This window comes from Loxodonta africana, chromosome 23 (genome assembly GCF_030014295.1).
Source record: "Loxodonta africana isolate mLoxAfr1 chromosome 23, mLoxAfr1.hap2, whole genome shotgun sequence".
NCBI classification, from domain to species: domain Eukaryota; kingdom Metazoa; phylum Chordata; class Mammalia; order Proboscidea; family Elephantidae; genus Loxodonta; species Loxodonta africana.
This window is the reverse complement of record NC_087364.1, coordinates 60,735,012-60,752,639: the sequence shown is the minus strand read 5'-3', so window position 1 is coordinate 60,752,639 and position 17,628 is coordinate 60,735,012. Positions and strand designations below refer to the sequence as shown.

General features: G+C 42.9%; 1 protein-coding gene and 1 long non-coding RNA gene across 2 annotated transcripts in view; one reads left to right on the top strand and one right to left on the bottom strand.

The window, feature by feature from the left end:
* Positions 1–3,788, bottom strand: part of LOC135228577 (uncharacterized) — a 35,621-nt gene extending 31,833 nt beyond the window's left edge. The window contains exon 1 of the long non-coding RNA XR_010319147.1: positions 2,809–3,788. This is a non-coding gene — a long non-coding RNA (uncharacterized LOC135228577). The remainder of the gene's footprint in view (positions 1–2,808) is intronic.
* An 11,446-nt stretch (positions 3,789–15,234) lies between these two features.
* Positions 15,235–17,351, top strand: PAQR9 (progestin and adipoQ receptor family member 9). The gene has a single exon (XM_010596008.3). The coding sequence runs from the start codon at positions 15,235–15,237 to the stop codon at positions 16,363–16,365; it is 1,131 nt and encodes a 376-aa protein (XP_010594310.2). The 3' UTR covers positions 16,366–17,351.
* Positions 17,352–17,628: the final 277 nt, after the last annotated feature.

The window sequence follows — 17,628 nt, the reverse complement described above, 5'->3', positions numbered from 1 at the left end:
GAAAAGTATGACTGGAATAACTGAAAAAAACTGACTCCAAGTATTTCTGCTCTTAAATTCCCTAACATTCTATGAGATTAAGTCAACAGAACTAGATTACTTTAAAGACAATAAGAATTAACCTAAGAGTAACTAGTCTTAAGGTTACTATATGATAAAATTGGTGTGATATAGACTATTGATAAGGAATACAATAATGAAAATAAGAAAACACAGTTCAAAGATTTCAGCTGTTTTCATAAAGGGAGTATTCAGGCCTGGTCCGGAAATCCTGGGAAATATAAGCAGTCTTCTCAGGTGCCGTCTACGTCTTTTCTGGGAGAGGAATGTTTGAATTTTAGCCTAAGTCTCTTAGTCGGCTGGAGGGTCAGTTAGACGCTTGAAGTCTAGTCTTTAGTCTTTTGGTAGGCTGGCAAGTCTAAAAAGATTTGTCCTTTTTCAATAAGCAGTCTCTAGACTAAATAGAAGGTAATTTAGATATGCTTGGTTTTTGAGTGTCCAATGCTTCTTTGACCTATGAAGAATAATTCTTTAAAGTAAAAGCAAGTATGGCTGCTATAGCATTTTATAATAAGGGAAAAGATTCTGAAGTAAAGTAGCTGCGATAAACTTTAAAAGTAAAATTATTATTTATAAAATCTGTCAAGGAAGGCACAGAACTGTTAAGATTCAGCATCAGCGGTCAGTTTTAGTAACGGCACGACATAGGCGCTTTTTATGCAGGACATCAAGGGCCATTTAATTTTGAAGAACCATTTCTCTCATCATAGCTGTTTTATCATTCATCAATTCATTACTTCAGTAATACATTTTCTGCTAATTTATAGGAGATGCTGACGTTAACATAATAGAACATTGCATATTAGTGGCACTGTTATATAAACCTTACAGTACTCTTTTAGTTTACCCAAATCCTACCTAGCTAAATTTGGCTTCATACACTCCTGTATCAATCAGTAGTGGTCCAAAAACTTTGTTAATTTTTAAAATCTTGATTTAGTCTGATGATTTTCATATTTAAAATATTATAATCCTTTGTATAAATCCAATATAGTTCAGTTTCATTGAAGTATTTTGATAAATCTGTTGATTACAGGTTAAAATGTTCATGGTTGGCTTACGACAATGTCTCTTAAAAGAATTCCAGAAGCAATGTAAAACAAAAAAAAATTTAAACAGAAAAAATATCTTTAGACGTAATGATTGTTTCTAAAGAGGTTCAGATATAACTTATAATAGTATTAAAACACAATACTGTGTGTTTCAATATACATTTGAATAGTAATTAAAATTTTATGGGTAATGATGTTAATTCCTCAAATTATAGGACCAAGTTAATAATTAAAATTATGTAACACATTTCATATAACATATTAATTAAAAATTTTAGTACTTATTCTTCATAAAATAGAGACAAATCTTTTGTGGCTTTTTATGAAATCTCAATAACTAAGAAATGAAAACATTAAATTAAACCTTTTTCTTATGACATTTCAAAGTTGTTAGGGGTTTATCATAGGTTACTGAGAAACGATATTTGCTTAACAGTGAGAAACTCAACTTTTGGTTATTTGACGTTAAGGCTCTCAAAATTTTTTATAAATTATTAAACTTATAGTTGCAGTAAATGAGAATTTTGACTGTATTAAATAAATTCCTTTTAATAAACCTTTTAAATTTCTTGTCTCCTTTTTTTATTACATATTCTTTATAGTACACCCTTTTAAGGGGCAAAAGTGAATATATTTAGAACTAGACTTACATATATACATATATTATCTTTTTCTGGGACATACAATAGCTCATGAACTTTAAGTACAATGGATATCTATTAACTTAATTTTAAGACCAGTAAGTTACCCAAGAGCTTTAGAAATTAATTCAAACTTATACATTGTAAAACATAATTATTATTGAAGTAATAAGTTTGTTTAAATAGTCTATATTTTCTATTTAAACCTTTATTATTTATATTATTTTCTTGGTAAGCAGTTTAGTCTTTTTCTCTTTTTATTAATAAAAATTAGTCTCTTTCTTTAAACAAGACACTATATAATATTTAGCTTAAATTATTTAGAAAGGTTTTGCTTTTAAGGTTGACATAAAAACTTTTGTTAGCCTAGGATGTGAACTTAAGACTCTTATTAATTTAAGTCATTTCATCTGTATAAGCACTTATCAATAAACTAATTAGAATAATACCATCTAGAGGTGAGAATTTTTTTAACATGTTAGAGGATCCTGTGAAGAAGTAATGACATAAAGGCCTTGTGCTAAATAAACAATTTATCTTTTTAGTGCACTTTTTCAAGAAGATTACTTTATGTTCCTGAAAGTTTAATCTATGGCTTTCTGAGACAAGATGAAATTTTTACATAAAACTTCAAAAAAAAGCACACAAACCACATAAAATATTAAGAAGCTGAGGAAAACCTTTAGGCAACACTAAACCCATTACCAACACTATAAGCTACAAAAGAAACTGAAACATTTGGAGGTTACGATTTTATCTAATATCTTTTTATGAAAAATCCTGAAAACAAATACTAGTTTCTAATTTTTCTTGATCTACATAAGCATTCAGAATATTCAGAATACCTTATTTGCAGGTTTAGATTCAAAATGAGCTACAATTCCTTTCTTCTTTAAAATACTAATTTTTAACCGTGTAGGGAATAAAATCAGCAAGACAGGAAACTTGAAAAAGAGAAATATAAAAAAATCACATAAAAGTTTATCTTCAACTTCACACAAGACAAACATGGAGAACTCAGTTTCTTTAAAATGATTACTGAAATTCTAAATTACCTTATATTTTAGCTTACAGTGTTGGAATATGAACCTCAAACCATCGTCCTGGTGAGGGGGAAATCCAGGCTTTGTGAAAAGATCGTTGTGCACTTAGAAAATTGGAGGTAATTTTCCAGCCGTTTTCAGTTATAGAAGCAGAAGTGAAAAGAAAAACTTTCGTGCAGTTTAAAAATGAAAATGATTAGCAGCTTAGTTCTGCTCACATAGACTCTAGTCTGGAAAATTTAGACCCTAGCTCTAGAGATCTAAATACTACACTTGCTGAAACCTCAAATCCTAGTGTTGAGAATCTCAAATTCTTGTCATGAAGGTTTGGCTTCTGAAAATTCAGCTGCTGGAAATTCATCAGGAGGTATAGGTAGTAAGCTGAAAGCAAAGGAGATAGAAAGAGAAGTGACGGGTACTTGAGATTTTAGTCTTTTAGGGAAGCAGTTTTACTGTTCCAGTGTTTTGGATGCCTCTTGGTACCAATCAAAATGGTAATTTTTATTTTTTAATTTACTGCATAGAAAAAAAATTAGACACGTCAAAAGTTTTCTGTAAGGGTTGTTTTATCTTGTTTTCCAAATGAGGCATTTTTCTTTTATTCTGTTTTTCTCTCTTAAAGATAGAATAGGTAGGCATGCAAATTTTAACCTGTTTTAGAGACTTTAAGGACTAGAAGACACACCGAAAGAATACAGGAGAGCAAATGTCCAACTCCTGGTTGCCTTTCGAGTAGCAGGACCATAATGTTTGTTTACAAATAGTGCAGAAGTCCCTGGACGGCATTCTACGCTTTTGGATTTGTTGTTATTCATTTCCCCGTTAGGGAAACATGGGCATGAGCCAAATTGGAGAACTATTCTTGGTTATTGTCTCAGGACCAAAATCCAAAAGGATTTGAGATTCTGTTTGTCACCAAAATCTCAAATTTTAACCCAAGCTTGCAAGCAAAAACTTTTACCCAAATTTGCAGGCAGAAAACCTTAAGGACAGTTTCCTCTAACGGCACCCTGGTAGAGAAGCACAAATCTCACAATAACTAAAGGAGCACTACTTTCAGGTTTCTCAGGGTTACAGTAATCTAAACCACCCTGAGCTGTCTGAAAGTAGGATTACCTTCTGTGACTACCCTGAGACTCAAGAAATAGAATTACTTCCTACAGAATTTTAAACAGTGAGAAAAGGGAAAACAAATTCAGCCCTAATTAAGAATGAAAGTAAATTGATGATAACGAGAATGAGCTAATAAGAATGAAAGTAAAAACCTGAAAAAACCAAACATCTTGCCGCTGAGATGATTCTGACTCATAGCGACCCTAGAGGGCAGAGTAGAACTGCCCCATAGAGTTTCCAAGGAGCACCTGGTGGATTCGAACTGCCAACCTTTTGGTTAGCAGCCATAGCTCTTAACTACTATGAAACTTGGAGTCCTCAGACACAGGGATACGGAGGTTTGATCCATGAGGCACTTACCCGAACAGTCCCCAAACGTCTGTAGAAAAAGGAGAATCCAATTCACTCAGCTGGATCCAAAAGCCATTTTTTTGATTTTTGGGGGGCTGTCTGAGGGGAGCCTCCTATTGATCCCACTTCTGACGCCCCATGTCGGGGAAACACCACCTCTGTTTAGGTTTAAAAACGAAGAGTTTTATTATGGCAACGAAAGCATTCTGCAAAATAGGAAGACACAGTTCTGGGCGAAATGCAACAATGCGTTCTGGGAGGGCTACAGTAATACAAAGATTTATGAAGAAAGAAAAAAAGCTAACAGCAGATTACAGCTAAAGCAACTTTGATTGGTTAATATATACAAACCTGTAGGTGGCGATAGCGATAACTCAATTGACCATTCTGGCAGGTGTTGACATCTTTTGCAAGGATGGTTGTAGATGATACAGAAAAACCATAACTTGGTAACATTAGTTTATTCTAATTATAGTTTTCAGAGGGGTTAGGGCCCCCTTGGGTTTAGACTAAACAAGGTTATAAAAAAATACAATACATAAGGACCTAGGCCCAAGCTAGAAAAACATTTTTCGAGGGAGGGCAAAGGGGGATTTTCTGAGAACTGGCACAGTAGGTAGAATAATACGTCTCACACTTCTGTCTAACATGTATAGATCTTGAATTATCTTTTTTTTTTTTGTAACATTAGCTATTTCTAACTGCACGTGCTTCCTCTAGCAGAGTAGGGAGACAAAAATGACATGCTGCAATGTATGACAGAGACTTACTCTTAAAAATCGAAGATGGAGTTGCTTGGGATAAGAATATATTGGGTTCAGATCCTAGCTAGAAATCCCAGTCATGCCAAGGGTTTTAATGCTCTTCATCAAGAACAAAAATCCTTTTCTTACGAGAACTAACTACCACCAACCCCATGGCTGGGAAAGGATTCAGGAGCAGCCCGTTCACTGGCCTGTCCCTAGCGGGGAATGGTTTCCTGCCACCAACCATGAGGCTGAGGTAGAATTTTAAAACCACATTGGCCTTAATGACAATAACATTTCAATTTGGAAACTTAAGGCTACTTCCATGTCCATCGCACACCTAACACTTCTCTCCTCCCTCTCCCTTTTCATTCCTTCCTTTACAGTATTTGTACCCATGTTTGCCTCTCCTGAGGTAAGACATTCTGCACAGCCAAGTCAAAATAACCTTGGAATAAGTGTAAAATTACTAATATTTTTAATATTACAACAAGTAAAATAAGTTTCCCTCACCTCTTCTTTCATCCTTAATTCCTTTGTTTATGAGAAACTTTTTCTGCTTTAACTCTGAATCGTTCAAAATGTTTTTACAAATATCTTGCTCATGAGGAACCTGTACATAGATCAAGGGGCAGTTGTTCAGACAGAACAAGGGGATGCTGAGTGGTTTAATGTCAGGAACGGTGTGCGTCACGGTTGTATCCTTTCACCATACCTATTCTATCTGTATGCTGAGCAAATACTCTGAGAAGCTGGACTATATGAAGAAGAATAGGGCATCAGAATTGGAGAAAGACTCATTAACAACCTGTGTTATTCAGATGACACAACCTTGCTTGCTGAAAGTGAAGAGGACTTGAAGTGCTTATTAATGAAGATCAAAGACCACAGCCTTCAGTATGGATTACACCTCAACATAAAGAAAACAAAAATCCTCATGACTGCGTCAATAAGCAACATCATGATAAATGGAGAATAGACTGAAGTTGTCAAGGATTTCATGTTACTTGGATCCACAATCAACACCCATGGAAGCAGCAGCCAAGAAATGAAAAGATGCATTGCATTGGGCAAATCTTCTGCAAAGGACCTCTTAAAGCGTTGAAAAGTAAATACATCACGTTGAAGACTAGCATGCGCCTGACCCAGGCCATGGTATTTTCAATCACATCATTTGCATGTGAAAGCTGGACAATGAATAAGGAAGACCGAAGAAAAGTTGACGCCTTTGAATTGTGGTGCTGGGGAAGAATATTGAACATACCATGGACTGCCAAAAGAACAAACAAATCTGTCTTGGAAGAAGTGCAGCCAGAATGCTCCTTAGAGACAAGGATGGTGAGACTGCATCTTACATACTTTGGACATGTTGTCAGGAGGGATCAGTCCCTGGAGAAGGACATCATGCTTGGTAAAGTACAGGGTCAACAAAAAAGAGGAAGACCCTCAATGAGACGGATTGACACAGTGGCTGCAACAATGGGCTCAAGTATAACAGTGATTGTAAAGATGGCACAGGACCAGGCAGTGTTTCGTTCTGTTGTGTATAGGTTTGCTATGAGCCGGAACCAACTCGACGGCACCTAACAACAACAACCCCAGGTCCAATTACTCAAGATTATTTGAATTTTTTTAAAAATTTGAGAGAGTGTTATGTTGTGTTTACATCTACTAATGTTGTACTGCCAAGTGGTCATTAGAAAGGAGTTTGATGACAGTAGATATAATGTATGTCCATTGCTGAAGGACCTGTTAGATGTATTAATTATTTCTGATACAGTCTGGAGCTGTAATACGGGGTAGGATTGTAGCCTAAAGAGAGGTTTCATTCCCACCTTTCTTCCTGCCCAACATAGATGAAATAAAATTTGTATAATCAGGGAGCTTCCAAAATGTGGGAGTGGCCATCCGTTCAATTTAAAGTAGAAAACAAAGTAAGGTCCATTCCCCAGTGCCCAAACCTATTTGGTAATTAAAAGTATTATGGGCATTGTCACCGTAAACGAGAAGTAACGGAATGTGAAATGAAAGGTAGGAACAGATTCTCCAGGATAGATGGTTCTTTCTGAGACCAATGAATGTGGCCTTCTCATGGCTCTTGGTCTTACATGGTTTGCTCACCGGATGGTGCTTAACTCTCACCCCAGCCCTGACCTCCATGGGGTAGGGGTCAGGGATAGGGTGCAGGTGACATCTAGCACATTACTTAGAAGTAAAACTATTGAAAGCTCAATGGTGTTTGAGGCAGCATTAAAACACTTCTGGTTTCAAAATGGCTACATCAAATAAGTAATCACAAAATGGTTGTACTAAGACACTGTGGACCCATTTATTTCCCCTACACCTGAGAACCGGGGACTTTGTTTTGCTCCAGGCTGCTCCTCTGTTCTTCCATGCCCTGAGTTCCTAGTGACAGCTGTGTACATTGTTGGTGCTTATTATCGTTTGTTTCACTGTAGCTGTGTTCAATAATCCCAACCTGGTACTGGGAAGTATCTCTAGACAGTGAGTTAACCCTTTTATGCCCAGTGGTGCAAATAGCAACCATGAATTTTTCAGCCTCTGGGGCTTATTGGGAAGCTGCTATGCCATTGACAGTGCATGTTGCTGCAAGGCAGAGGCCTTTATGACTGTTTGAAACTGAAGAAATGAATGTGTGCCACAAATTACTGTTTTTTACAGGCATTGTATGAGGTGTCTGAATTTTTGGTAGGAAAAATAGAAATTTTGAAAATATTTATTTGTTACACATATGTACCAGTAGACCTCAGTGGGGACTCTGGGGTAGAATTAATGGAACATCATATGTGCCAAGGGACACTAAGGGTAGGCCTGTGGAAGGAGGCAAGGAAAAAAAATCCATACTAATCTACCAAAAATTCAACAACACTGAATTATTCAGCATGCTTCCATGAATCAAAACACACGGTATCGAGAAAAAAATGCAAAGCAGAAAATAATTGCGTCACCAAAGAGTTAAGTGGGATGATAATGAGGGGGAGATGGGGTGCAGGGGAATTGGAGGAACAAGGCAGGAATCAAGAATAAAACAGAATGAATGCACTTTGAGCATAGAATTCTCAGACTACAAGGCTCAATGAAACAGGCCAGTGAGTGACCAGAATAAGTGTTTTCCTAGCAAAAAATGCTCGTCTCTTGTGCGGAAATGAATTAAGTGTGCTGAGGTGACTCTCGTTGGTAACTCTAAATTCTAGTGGTTTTCACATGAATGGGGCACGAAATGAACGTGAGGTCACTGAAACACTCTTTAAACGTCAATATACATGGCATACAACACCCTTCATTTAGTGATTGATGCTTAGAGAATTATGTTGATATATATTATCAACAAACAGATGTTAAACTTCAAAGAGATGGAAAATCATTACATTAAAAAACTAACTGGAACGACGGCGAGTGAGGCCCAAATGGAGCCCAGTAACTGAGATGCCTTTCCCTTTAATATAGCTGAATATCTCCCTTTATGCATGAACCCATCAGTGTAATCAATAACATTGTGCTAAGTGCAAGCATCATCTAGGAAATCACAGAATATTCTTTTTGGCTGCCTGCAGAGATCTAGGATATGGCATGCCCTGTGGTAACAACACAAGTTGTTCGTTTAGGAGAAGATGCTCTTTACGGTCAATGTAACTTCCAGCTGTGCCTAGGCAACACCCAGCCCTCACCTTCTAGGGCACACACGCCTTCCTTGGCATCATTTGGGGACTTTCTGACCAGATCCAATTGGCAACTATATTCAATTACATTTATGGGTGAGCTTTGGGCCAAGGGTGCAGCAGCACGTTAGTTGTGCTCATTTAATTATTTACGAAGTTTTCCAACCACACCAACAACAGCGTTTAAAACAGACGGGGGGAGGGTCGTATGAGGTAGTAAGGCCCTTAATTAGAGATGCTCAAGGTTGTATACACAACGGCTTCCCAAGGGGCTGCCCCTATAAAGGAAAGAGTAAGGGCTGTGGAATTAACAAGATTTGACTCCTGGCTCCGTCACACAACTGTGTAACACCTCTGAGCCTCTGTTTTCTTGTCTGAAAATGGGGATAGTGTATCTACCTGGCAAAAAGTGTTCTGAGAGTTGGAGATAATATATGTAAAGCACCCAACACACAGTATCTGGATACAGATGAGCAATAAATGAAAACAATTACCATGAATGGGTAGAGAGTTGTACTGAGTGACTTTAAGGATGAACTGACATTCTTATTCTAAGATCCTTAGGATTCTAAGTTCCAACCTCCTAAAGGCTTAGAGTATGGAGAAAAATTCTAACCATAAATAAGTGTTGAGTGCCTACTATGTAAAAAGCATTATGTTTCAAGGAAATTTTTCAATAAAAATGGGGAGCAGGAACTCAGGAGCCTACCTCATGTGTTTGTATAGCTGTTTCTAAGTTTAAATAAATGGAAGTTACCCAAAAGGCCCTACCAAAAGCAAATAGCCTATAACAAAACAGTCTCCTCTCCAAAGGGTAACTCTGAATGATGGTGAATGTAACATGTAAATAGGGGGCCTTTGTAGGAAGACCGCAGAAACTCTAGCCAGGAAACAGGAAAGGCAGAATTGGGAAAAAGAACCCCAGAGTGGAGACCACCAGTCTAGCTCAGGGAAGTCATGGGAGGGGCCGAAGGCCCAGGTGCTAGGGCAGGTCTGATCAGACCTTGGGGACCATCAGCTGACGGTAACACCCCAACACCCTTCCCAGAGACCTCAGAGGTAGGAAGGGTAAGTCCATCCTGTACCTGGGAGAGGGGCTGGAAACAGGATGGACAAACAAGAGCAATGGACCACAGAGCAGAAGTCAACCACAGTTGTGATCACATACCCTTATCAAAGTATTTTGACCCCTCCCACACCCCCACATATATTTATAAATGACCTTCATATACTACATGTTAAGTATATTGTAAAATCTCCACAAAGTATAGACATTTCAAAAGATGAGATTATACATATTTTTTGCGCCTTAAGTGAAATTTTACAAATCAGTCTCTCGTACAAAAACTTATGCACATTTTGCTATGTACACCTAGCTGCTCTCCCCCTAATGAGGCAGCACACTCCTCTCCACCCTTCATTCCCCATGTCCATTCAACCAGCTCCTGTCCCCCTCTACCTTCTCATCTCCCCTCCAGACGAGCTGCCCACATAGTCTCATGTGTCTACTTGAGCCAAGAAGGTCACTCCTCACCAGTATCATTTTCTGTCTTATAGTCAGTCCAAGCCCTGTCTGAAGCATTGGCTTTGGGAATGGTTCCAGTCTTACGCTAACAGAGAATCCAGGGACCGTGACCTCTGGGGTCCCTCTAGTCTCAGTCAGACCATTAGGTCTGGTCTTTTTACAAGAATTTGAGGTCTGCATCCCAGTGCTCTCCTGCTCCATTAGGGATTCAAGAATGAGATATATCTATACAGAAGTTGTAATCTTTTATTCTTCACCATAACGTTACTATTCTTATTGTGTACCCCACTTGGAAACCACTGGCAGAGAACAGATGGCCTTGCTTGGAGGGAGGGAAGTGTGCAGTTGTCACCTCTTGTGCAGAGCCAGGCAGGATCGTCCTCTGCAAGTCTCCCACAGCTTTCTTCAAAAGAGAACCCTGTCACCAAGTAAGTGAACAGGCAGGAATAGTGTCAGATAAGCATTGACATCTCCCACTGCTTCCAGTCCTCTACTGGCTTGCAGATTGTACAACTTTGCCCCACAGATTGCCATAGTTCTATCTGACGCTAGTCCTGTGAGGTTTTTCCACCATTAGGAAGCTCTGACCCTATTCTTTGGTCGTGACCCTATCTGACCTGGAAGAGTTTGGCTAATAACATTATGGCTATTTTCAATCTGACAAAAAGGGAAGCATTTAGTTTAGACTGTGTATTCCGAGGATACTGGACCTTACAGAATTCTTTATACAGAGTCTTGGGTGCAGTGAAGCACTAAGCCCATAGTGTGTTTTTGTTTGGTTGATTGGGTGGCTTTTTGCTTTCATCTTTGTTATTTGGCAAAAAAAAAAAAAAGAAACTAGGAAAAAACTATGTCTTCCAAAAACAGATGTATTATCAGCAAATATCACAGCATATTTTTCTGCAGGTTTTACAGATAGCTAGTTGTCCCTATTACAAAATATCAAATTCGCTGTGGCAGGTAGATGGTGTCCGGCTACCACCACTGACTGCTCTGACAACACGGGGTCCTGGACCGAGCTGGAGAAAAATGTAGAACAAAATTCGAACTCACAAAAAAAGACCAGACTTACTGGTCTGACAGAGACTGGTGAAACCCTGAGAGTAGGGCCCCTGGACACCCTTCTAGCTCAGTACTGAAGTCACTCCTGAGGTTCATCCTTCAGCCAAAGATTAGACAGGGCCATTAAACAAAATGACTAAAGGGGCACAGCAGCCCAGGGGCAGGGACTACGGGCAGGAGGGGAAGGAAAGCTGGTAATGGGGAACCCAAGGTTGAGAAGGGGAGACTATTGACATGCCGTGGGGTTGGCAACCAATGTCACAAAACAGTATGTGTATTAACTTTTTAACGAGAAACAAATTTGCTCTGTAAACCTTCATCTAAAGAACAATAAAAGATTTGAAAAAAATTTTTTCTGTGGGACTTTTACATACACTTGATTTTAATACTGCAGTGAGAAACACAGATAAACGTACAGTTGGTCTACAAGAACATCACCAAAGCAAACCAGATTGGAAAAAACCACATCTGTGGTCTTGGATTGGTGAACCTCCCTTTGGGCAGAACTAGCTGGTTTCTGCCTCTCAGTGCTGGCGCTGGCTTTCCGGTGTAATACCAGGTAATTCTTCTTTGTGAAGAACTTTGTCACGGGTCCTGGTTACCTTAGAGATGCCTTATCTCCCAGTGCACCTTCTACACAATGGGAGCCAGCCCGCTGCTTCTATCTATTTAGCCAAGCCCTGTGGTTGTAAGCCTGGTTCTCACTGACAAGAGGCACTTTAGTTTACTGAAGCTGAAAACAAAACTACAAAATGCAGCCTGTGTAGGATTAGGGGAACACATTTTTTTGTATCTCAATAAAAATTTAAGATAAACCCTGTAGATTGGTAGCTAAGGAAAAACATATTGTTTTGTTTTATAACTTAGGTCAGTTTTGCTGTTTCCTTAGTTTCCTTTTCACTTGGCCTTGTCAAGGTGCAAGCAAGGACAGCTGTCTGGGCTTGGCACCACAGAACTTTCGTGACCACCATTCCATGGCCATCTGTTGCTTTTATGTCTCACGGTGGGGGGAAGGGAATGAATGAGAAAGGCAGAAATTAAAGAGATTTATTGAATTATAAGAATGTAGTGACAGATATTTTGACTTCACAAAATACTGTTTTCTTAAAAAACACCCAATTTTATTATAGTCAATCTCGCCACTTAGTAATAAAGATAAATATAATCTCACCTAACTAGAGTTTTTGCACATTTATTTCCAGTCAATTTCATTATTTTGTTTGAAGGGAACTTACTAATTTTCCCCAATTATGCAAGTGAGCGAATTATGCAATTAAGAGGTTGGTAAATCTGGGAATTATTACAGGATCAACATTTTTTAGGGGCTACAACTCAGAATGTCTGTGGAGCATTAAAGAGAGTAAGAAAAACTATTTCCTGGTCTGCCCTAGATTAAGGTTTATGGTTCCTAGACTTGATTTACAAATGCCTGAGTCTTAATCCCTTTTTACAAATTAGCATGCATCCTTAGTCCAGATGTGAACGCATGTTAGATTCCGCTTTAAAACGAGGCCATAGACAGTAGAAACACAAACAAAAAAACCCGCTAAAATATGTGTTAAGTAACTGCAACAAAACCTCATTCCCACTAATCTGGAATTTGTGATTCAGAAAGGCACAAGGCTGAAGTGTGTTTTGGCCTAATTGTGCAAGAATTTAAGTCAGTTTCCAATGGCAAACATATTTCAGACAGAAGGCTGAAACTTCTCAAGAGGCTCTTTCTAGTACCCTTAAGTAATGTGGGACATTCACAATACTGAATGTCATCCTACTTATGAATAATTCTTACCCATTACTCATTTTCATCTTGAGCCTCTTCTAGGTAAATCTTCCTTAACCTACTTCAGGAGCTGCTGTAGTCATAGAGGTAATCTTTCATTTGTAAGATGAAAATAAAAGACTTCCCTAAATCAGACTGTCCTTCCCTACCAGTTTGGTTTGAGGAAAGCAGGCAGTTGGGTGTTTAGGTTTAAGTGCATGAAATCTAGACTCAGTCTAGGTTCAAACCCTGCTTCTACCACCTGGGTATCTTGTTTTTGTGGTTATGGTGCCTCCATTTCATCCTCCGTAAAAATGGGAAAAATAATAATACTGAAAAAGAGCTTTGTGTATATAATAATTCCCCCAAACCTCAAAAGCGCTTAGAACAATGCCTGGCTCCTTAAACATTAGCTCTTGTTGTCATGGTCCTGGAGCCCTGCTGGTGAAGTCGTTAAGAGCTCAGGCTGCTAATCAAAACGTTGGCAGTTTGAATCCATCAGCTGCTCCTTGTAAACCCTATGGGCCAGTTCTACAATGTCCTATAGGGTCACTATGAGTCGGAATTGACTGGATGGCACACAACAATAAAAATTCTCACACTATTTTGCAGGTCAGTAAGACCAGTTAGTCTCAGTCACACCCCCCAGGGCACCCCAGTGAGAAACTTCTTTGAAATGGTGAACATTTTGGAGTGTACAGTTTTTTCAGCCTCTGTTTCCAGGAGGTTCAAGGGCATATTTTCACACCATAGTTCGTCACAGCTTTTTGATTCTCCTTTTTCCTGACCTCCAGCCACACCAACCTAGCCCGCCAGGTATTTCTGGTTAATTAGACATAATTTTATCCAAGCTACCCCCTCCCTGTCCCTACGACCTGGTCTTCACACTCTTTTCAGTTTATGCTAGAATGCACCCTCTCCCTGGAGTTCTCCGGCATTATTAACGCCCACCACTAGGATCAGCCCTTGACTCGTGCACAGCTCTGCTTGGCAACGCCACTTCTTGCCAAATTCCTCAAATCATCTCAGCTGTTCGAGGTTTTCGGAATCGCCGGATCATCACCTGAAATTTTTCATTAAATCGTGGAGTTTGTCAGACTCTGGGCTTCAAATAAGACTCCGAGATAAAGACAGAACAAGAGGATGGGTGGCGAGCTGCTGGCCCCAAGGGCTGATGAGCGCAGCAGGAGGCCAGTTAAGGACGGCTCGTTGGGACAGGACAAGGGCGAGGGAGAAGGAAAGATAGTGACGCACCTGAATAAGTCCGCTGGACTACAGCAGATAAACTGAGCCTTGATGTGCTGCCGAGAGACAGGCACGCGCACAAACAACACACACACACACACACACAGGTTAAGGGACGGAGAGAGAGAACGGGGAGCAACCTCAGGTATCTGACAAGGTCACGGCCCCAATCTGGACGTCCCTAAGCCCCCCGATTTCCGGGGTCCCCACCCCCCGAGATTACCGCGAGCGCATCTCTCGGCTTTTTCCAGCCTCGGGGCGCCGGGCGCCCGCCCCGCCCCCACCCCGCAGCTCCCCGCCCCCCACCAACGCGGCTCCCCGTGTCCTCTCGAACGCCCGCGCGACAGTGGAGTTTCGAACCCGGGCGCCGACCCCAGCCCTCGAGGCGCGGGCGAGTGGCTGGCGCAGGCTTTGGCCCTCGCATCAATCATTAACGGGCCGGCCCCGCCGCGGCCCGAGGAGGGGGATGGTACGGAACTCGAGACCCGGGACAAGTCTGTCCCCCGAGGCGGCCGCGAAACCCTAGCCCGGGAGGCCCGTGCCCTCCCTCGGTGCGTGCGGCCCTCCCTCCGGCGCCTCCGCTCGCTCATCCCCGCCTCCCGCGCCGGGGGCGGCGGCGGAGGCGCCCGCACCGCGCGATGCCCAGTCACCGCCGCGCCGCCGCCGCCGCCGCAGTCCGCCGCTGCCGCAGCGCGGGCGGCCGCGAGCCCGGAGCAGGGAGGCTGGCGAGGGGCCGCTGAGCCCCGCCGCCCCGCGCGCCTCTGCCGGTCGCCGCGGCCGCCGCCTCCCGCCGCTGATTCATTTATTATATTTTTCCAGGAGCGGCTGCTCGGAGGCGCAAGTCTCCTCTTGAACCTGCAGGGACGCCCCCGGCGCGGGCACAAAGGCTCCGACGGCGGCCGGCGGGAGTCGGCGCCAGAGGTCGCCTGCGCGCGCCCTAGCCGAGCCCCGGGCACCATGCCGCGACGCCTGCAGCCCCGGGGCGCGGGCACAAAGGGCGCGCCCGCCACGGCCGCGGCGGCTTCGCGGACCACCCCCCAGCCCCAGCGCGCCGCCGCCGAGCCGCCAGCGTCGGCCAAGCCGCTGCTGCGCTGGGACGAGGTTCCCGACGACTTCGTGGAGTGCTTCATCCTGTCCGGCTACCGGCGGCTGCCCTGCACGGCGCAGGAGTGCCTGGCCTCGGTGCTGAAGCCGACCAACGAGACGCTCAACTTCTGGACGCACTTCATCCCTCTGCTGCTCTTCCTGAGCAAGTTCTGCCGCCTCTTCTTCCTCAGCGGCCGCGACGTGCCCTTCCATCACCCGTGGCTGCTGCCCCTGTGGTGCTACGCGTCGGGAGTGCTCCTGACCTTCGCCATGAGCTGCACGGCGCACGTGTTCAGCTGCCTGTCGCTGCGCCTGCGCGCCGCCTTCTTCTACCTGGACTACGCGTCCATCAGCTACTACGGCTTCGGCAGCACGGTGGCCTACTACTACTACCTGCTCCCCGGCCTGAGCCTGCTGGACGCCAGGGTCATGACGCCCTACGTGCAGCAGCGCCTGGGCTGGCACGTGGACTGCTCGCGCCTCATCGCCGCCTACCGCGCGCTGGTGCTGCCCGTGGCCTTCGTGCTGGCGGTGGCCTGCACGGTGGCTTGCTGCAAGAGCCGCACCGACTGGTGCGCCTACCCGTTCGCGCTGCGCACCTTTGTCTTCGTCATGCCGCTCAGCATGGCCTGCCCTATCATGCTCGAGAGCTGGCTCTTCGACCTGCGCGGGGAGAACCCCACGCTCTTTGTGCACTTCTACCGTCGCTACTTCTGGCTGGTCGTGGCCGCCTTCTTCAACGTGAGCAAGATACCCGAGCGCATCCAGCCGGGCCTCTTCGACATCATTGGCCACAGCCACCAGCTCTTTCACATCTTTACCTTCCTCAGCATCTACGACCAGGTGTATTACGTGGAAGAGGGCCTGCGCCAGTTCCTCAAGGCGCCACCTGCCGCGCCTACCTTCTTGGGCACGGTGGGCTACATGCTGCTGCTGGTGATCTGCCTGGGGCTGGTCATCAGGAAGTTCCTAAACGTCTCCGAATTCTGCTGTAGGAAGTGAGCCTTCGCCTTGGACGAGGCAGTTGGTTCACCCACCTGTTTGTTTGGAGTTACTGTTGTTGTTGGTCTTGTTGGTTTGTTTTCAAGATTTGTTGTGTTTCCTTCTTTGTTCGAGGAGGGTGCTGCAAAACCACAGGGGGAAAGCCCATCTGCCACAAGGGGACTCCAGGGCGCTTGGGGCTTTGGAAGAGGGACCAAGAGGGTCAAGTAGGAGGGAGAGAGCCACTGGTTTTTGCCCCTGGAAAAATCTCAGGTGGTGGTTTGGAGAGCCTGTGACATCCAGTGATTTTCAAAGGCAGCAAATAAAATCCCAAATAAAACCCCAAACAGTTGGCTTTTCCCATCGTCTTCTGTGCCAGTGGTAATAACAAGTAGCCCTCTGAGTCAGGTATACAGGAAAGAAGGTAAATAGACAAAATCCTCCGATAGTTCCATTTCAGTCTGAGGAAGCTTGGATTTGTGGAAAGAATGGAGCTTTGTAGGAGCCGGGCACAAAGACACAAACCTAGGGCTTAGCTTGCTAGAAAATGCATGGAATGTGAACACAAGTCAGTTATTTCAAACGTTTCTCAGATGTTATTTAAATAGTAATATATACAATGATTTTTCATAATTTATATGAAGCCTGTGGTATGCACTGAATTTTCTTTGTCACATTGTTTTGAATTTTGCAGCCCTTCTGCATTGCGCGCGTACACTTGAACTGGACGACAGGGCAAAGCTGCTGGAGAGTTCTCAACTACTTTTTTTTAAAACAGTGTTTTCTGAAGGCCTCCGTGTGTTATGCTACAACTTTGAATTATTCTGCCTAAGGGATTTCTGGTTAAACTATTGATGAGGAGGTCGAGAGGTCTGTATAGATCCCAGATTCCTGTTTAATGTATTCCGCAAAACCCACCCTGTTTTGTTGTTGTTTTGTTTTAATCTTATTCTTCCCTCCTCTACTTATTTAAATCGCCGCTGGAATAAATGTGCCTTTTGAAGCAATGCCCAAGTGACTGGTCCTCAAACGCAGTTTCTTGCATGGGGAGAGCTGTAGGAGGAAGCTTTTCTTACTTCGTGCAAATCCAAGTTTAACATTCCGCCCAGAAGGAGAGGAAGATGGTGTTGGTTGTAAATTTTTGGTAGAACTGGAAGTAGCTTACTGGGACTTGCAGAGCTTTGGGTGTCTTCACAAGGAGAAGGAGCCAACCCACCATGGGCTGTGGTGTCCCATGGAGCCACAGGGGAGAGCAAGAGGATGCTATTCTAAACTGATGCCCTC

Excerpts from the sequence above, each read along its gene's own strand:
- PAQR9 (XM_010596008.3), top strand. The coding sequence starts at position 15,235 with ATGCCGCGACGCCTGCAGCCCCGGGGCGCGGGCACAAAGGGCGCGCCC.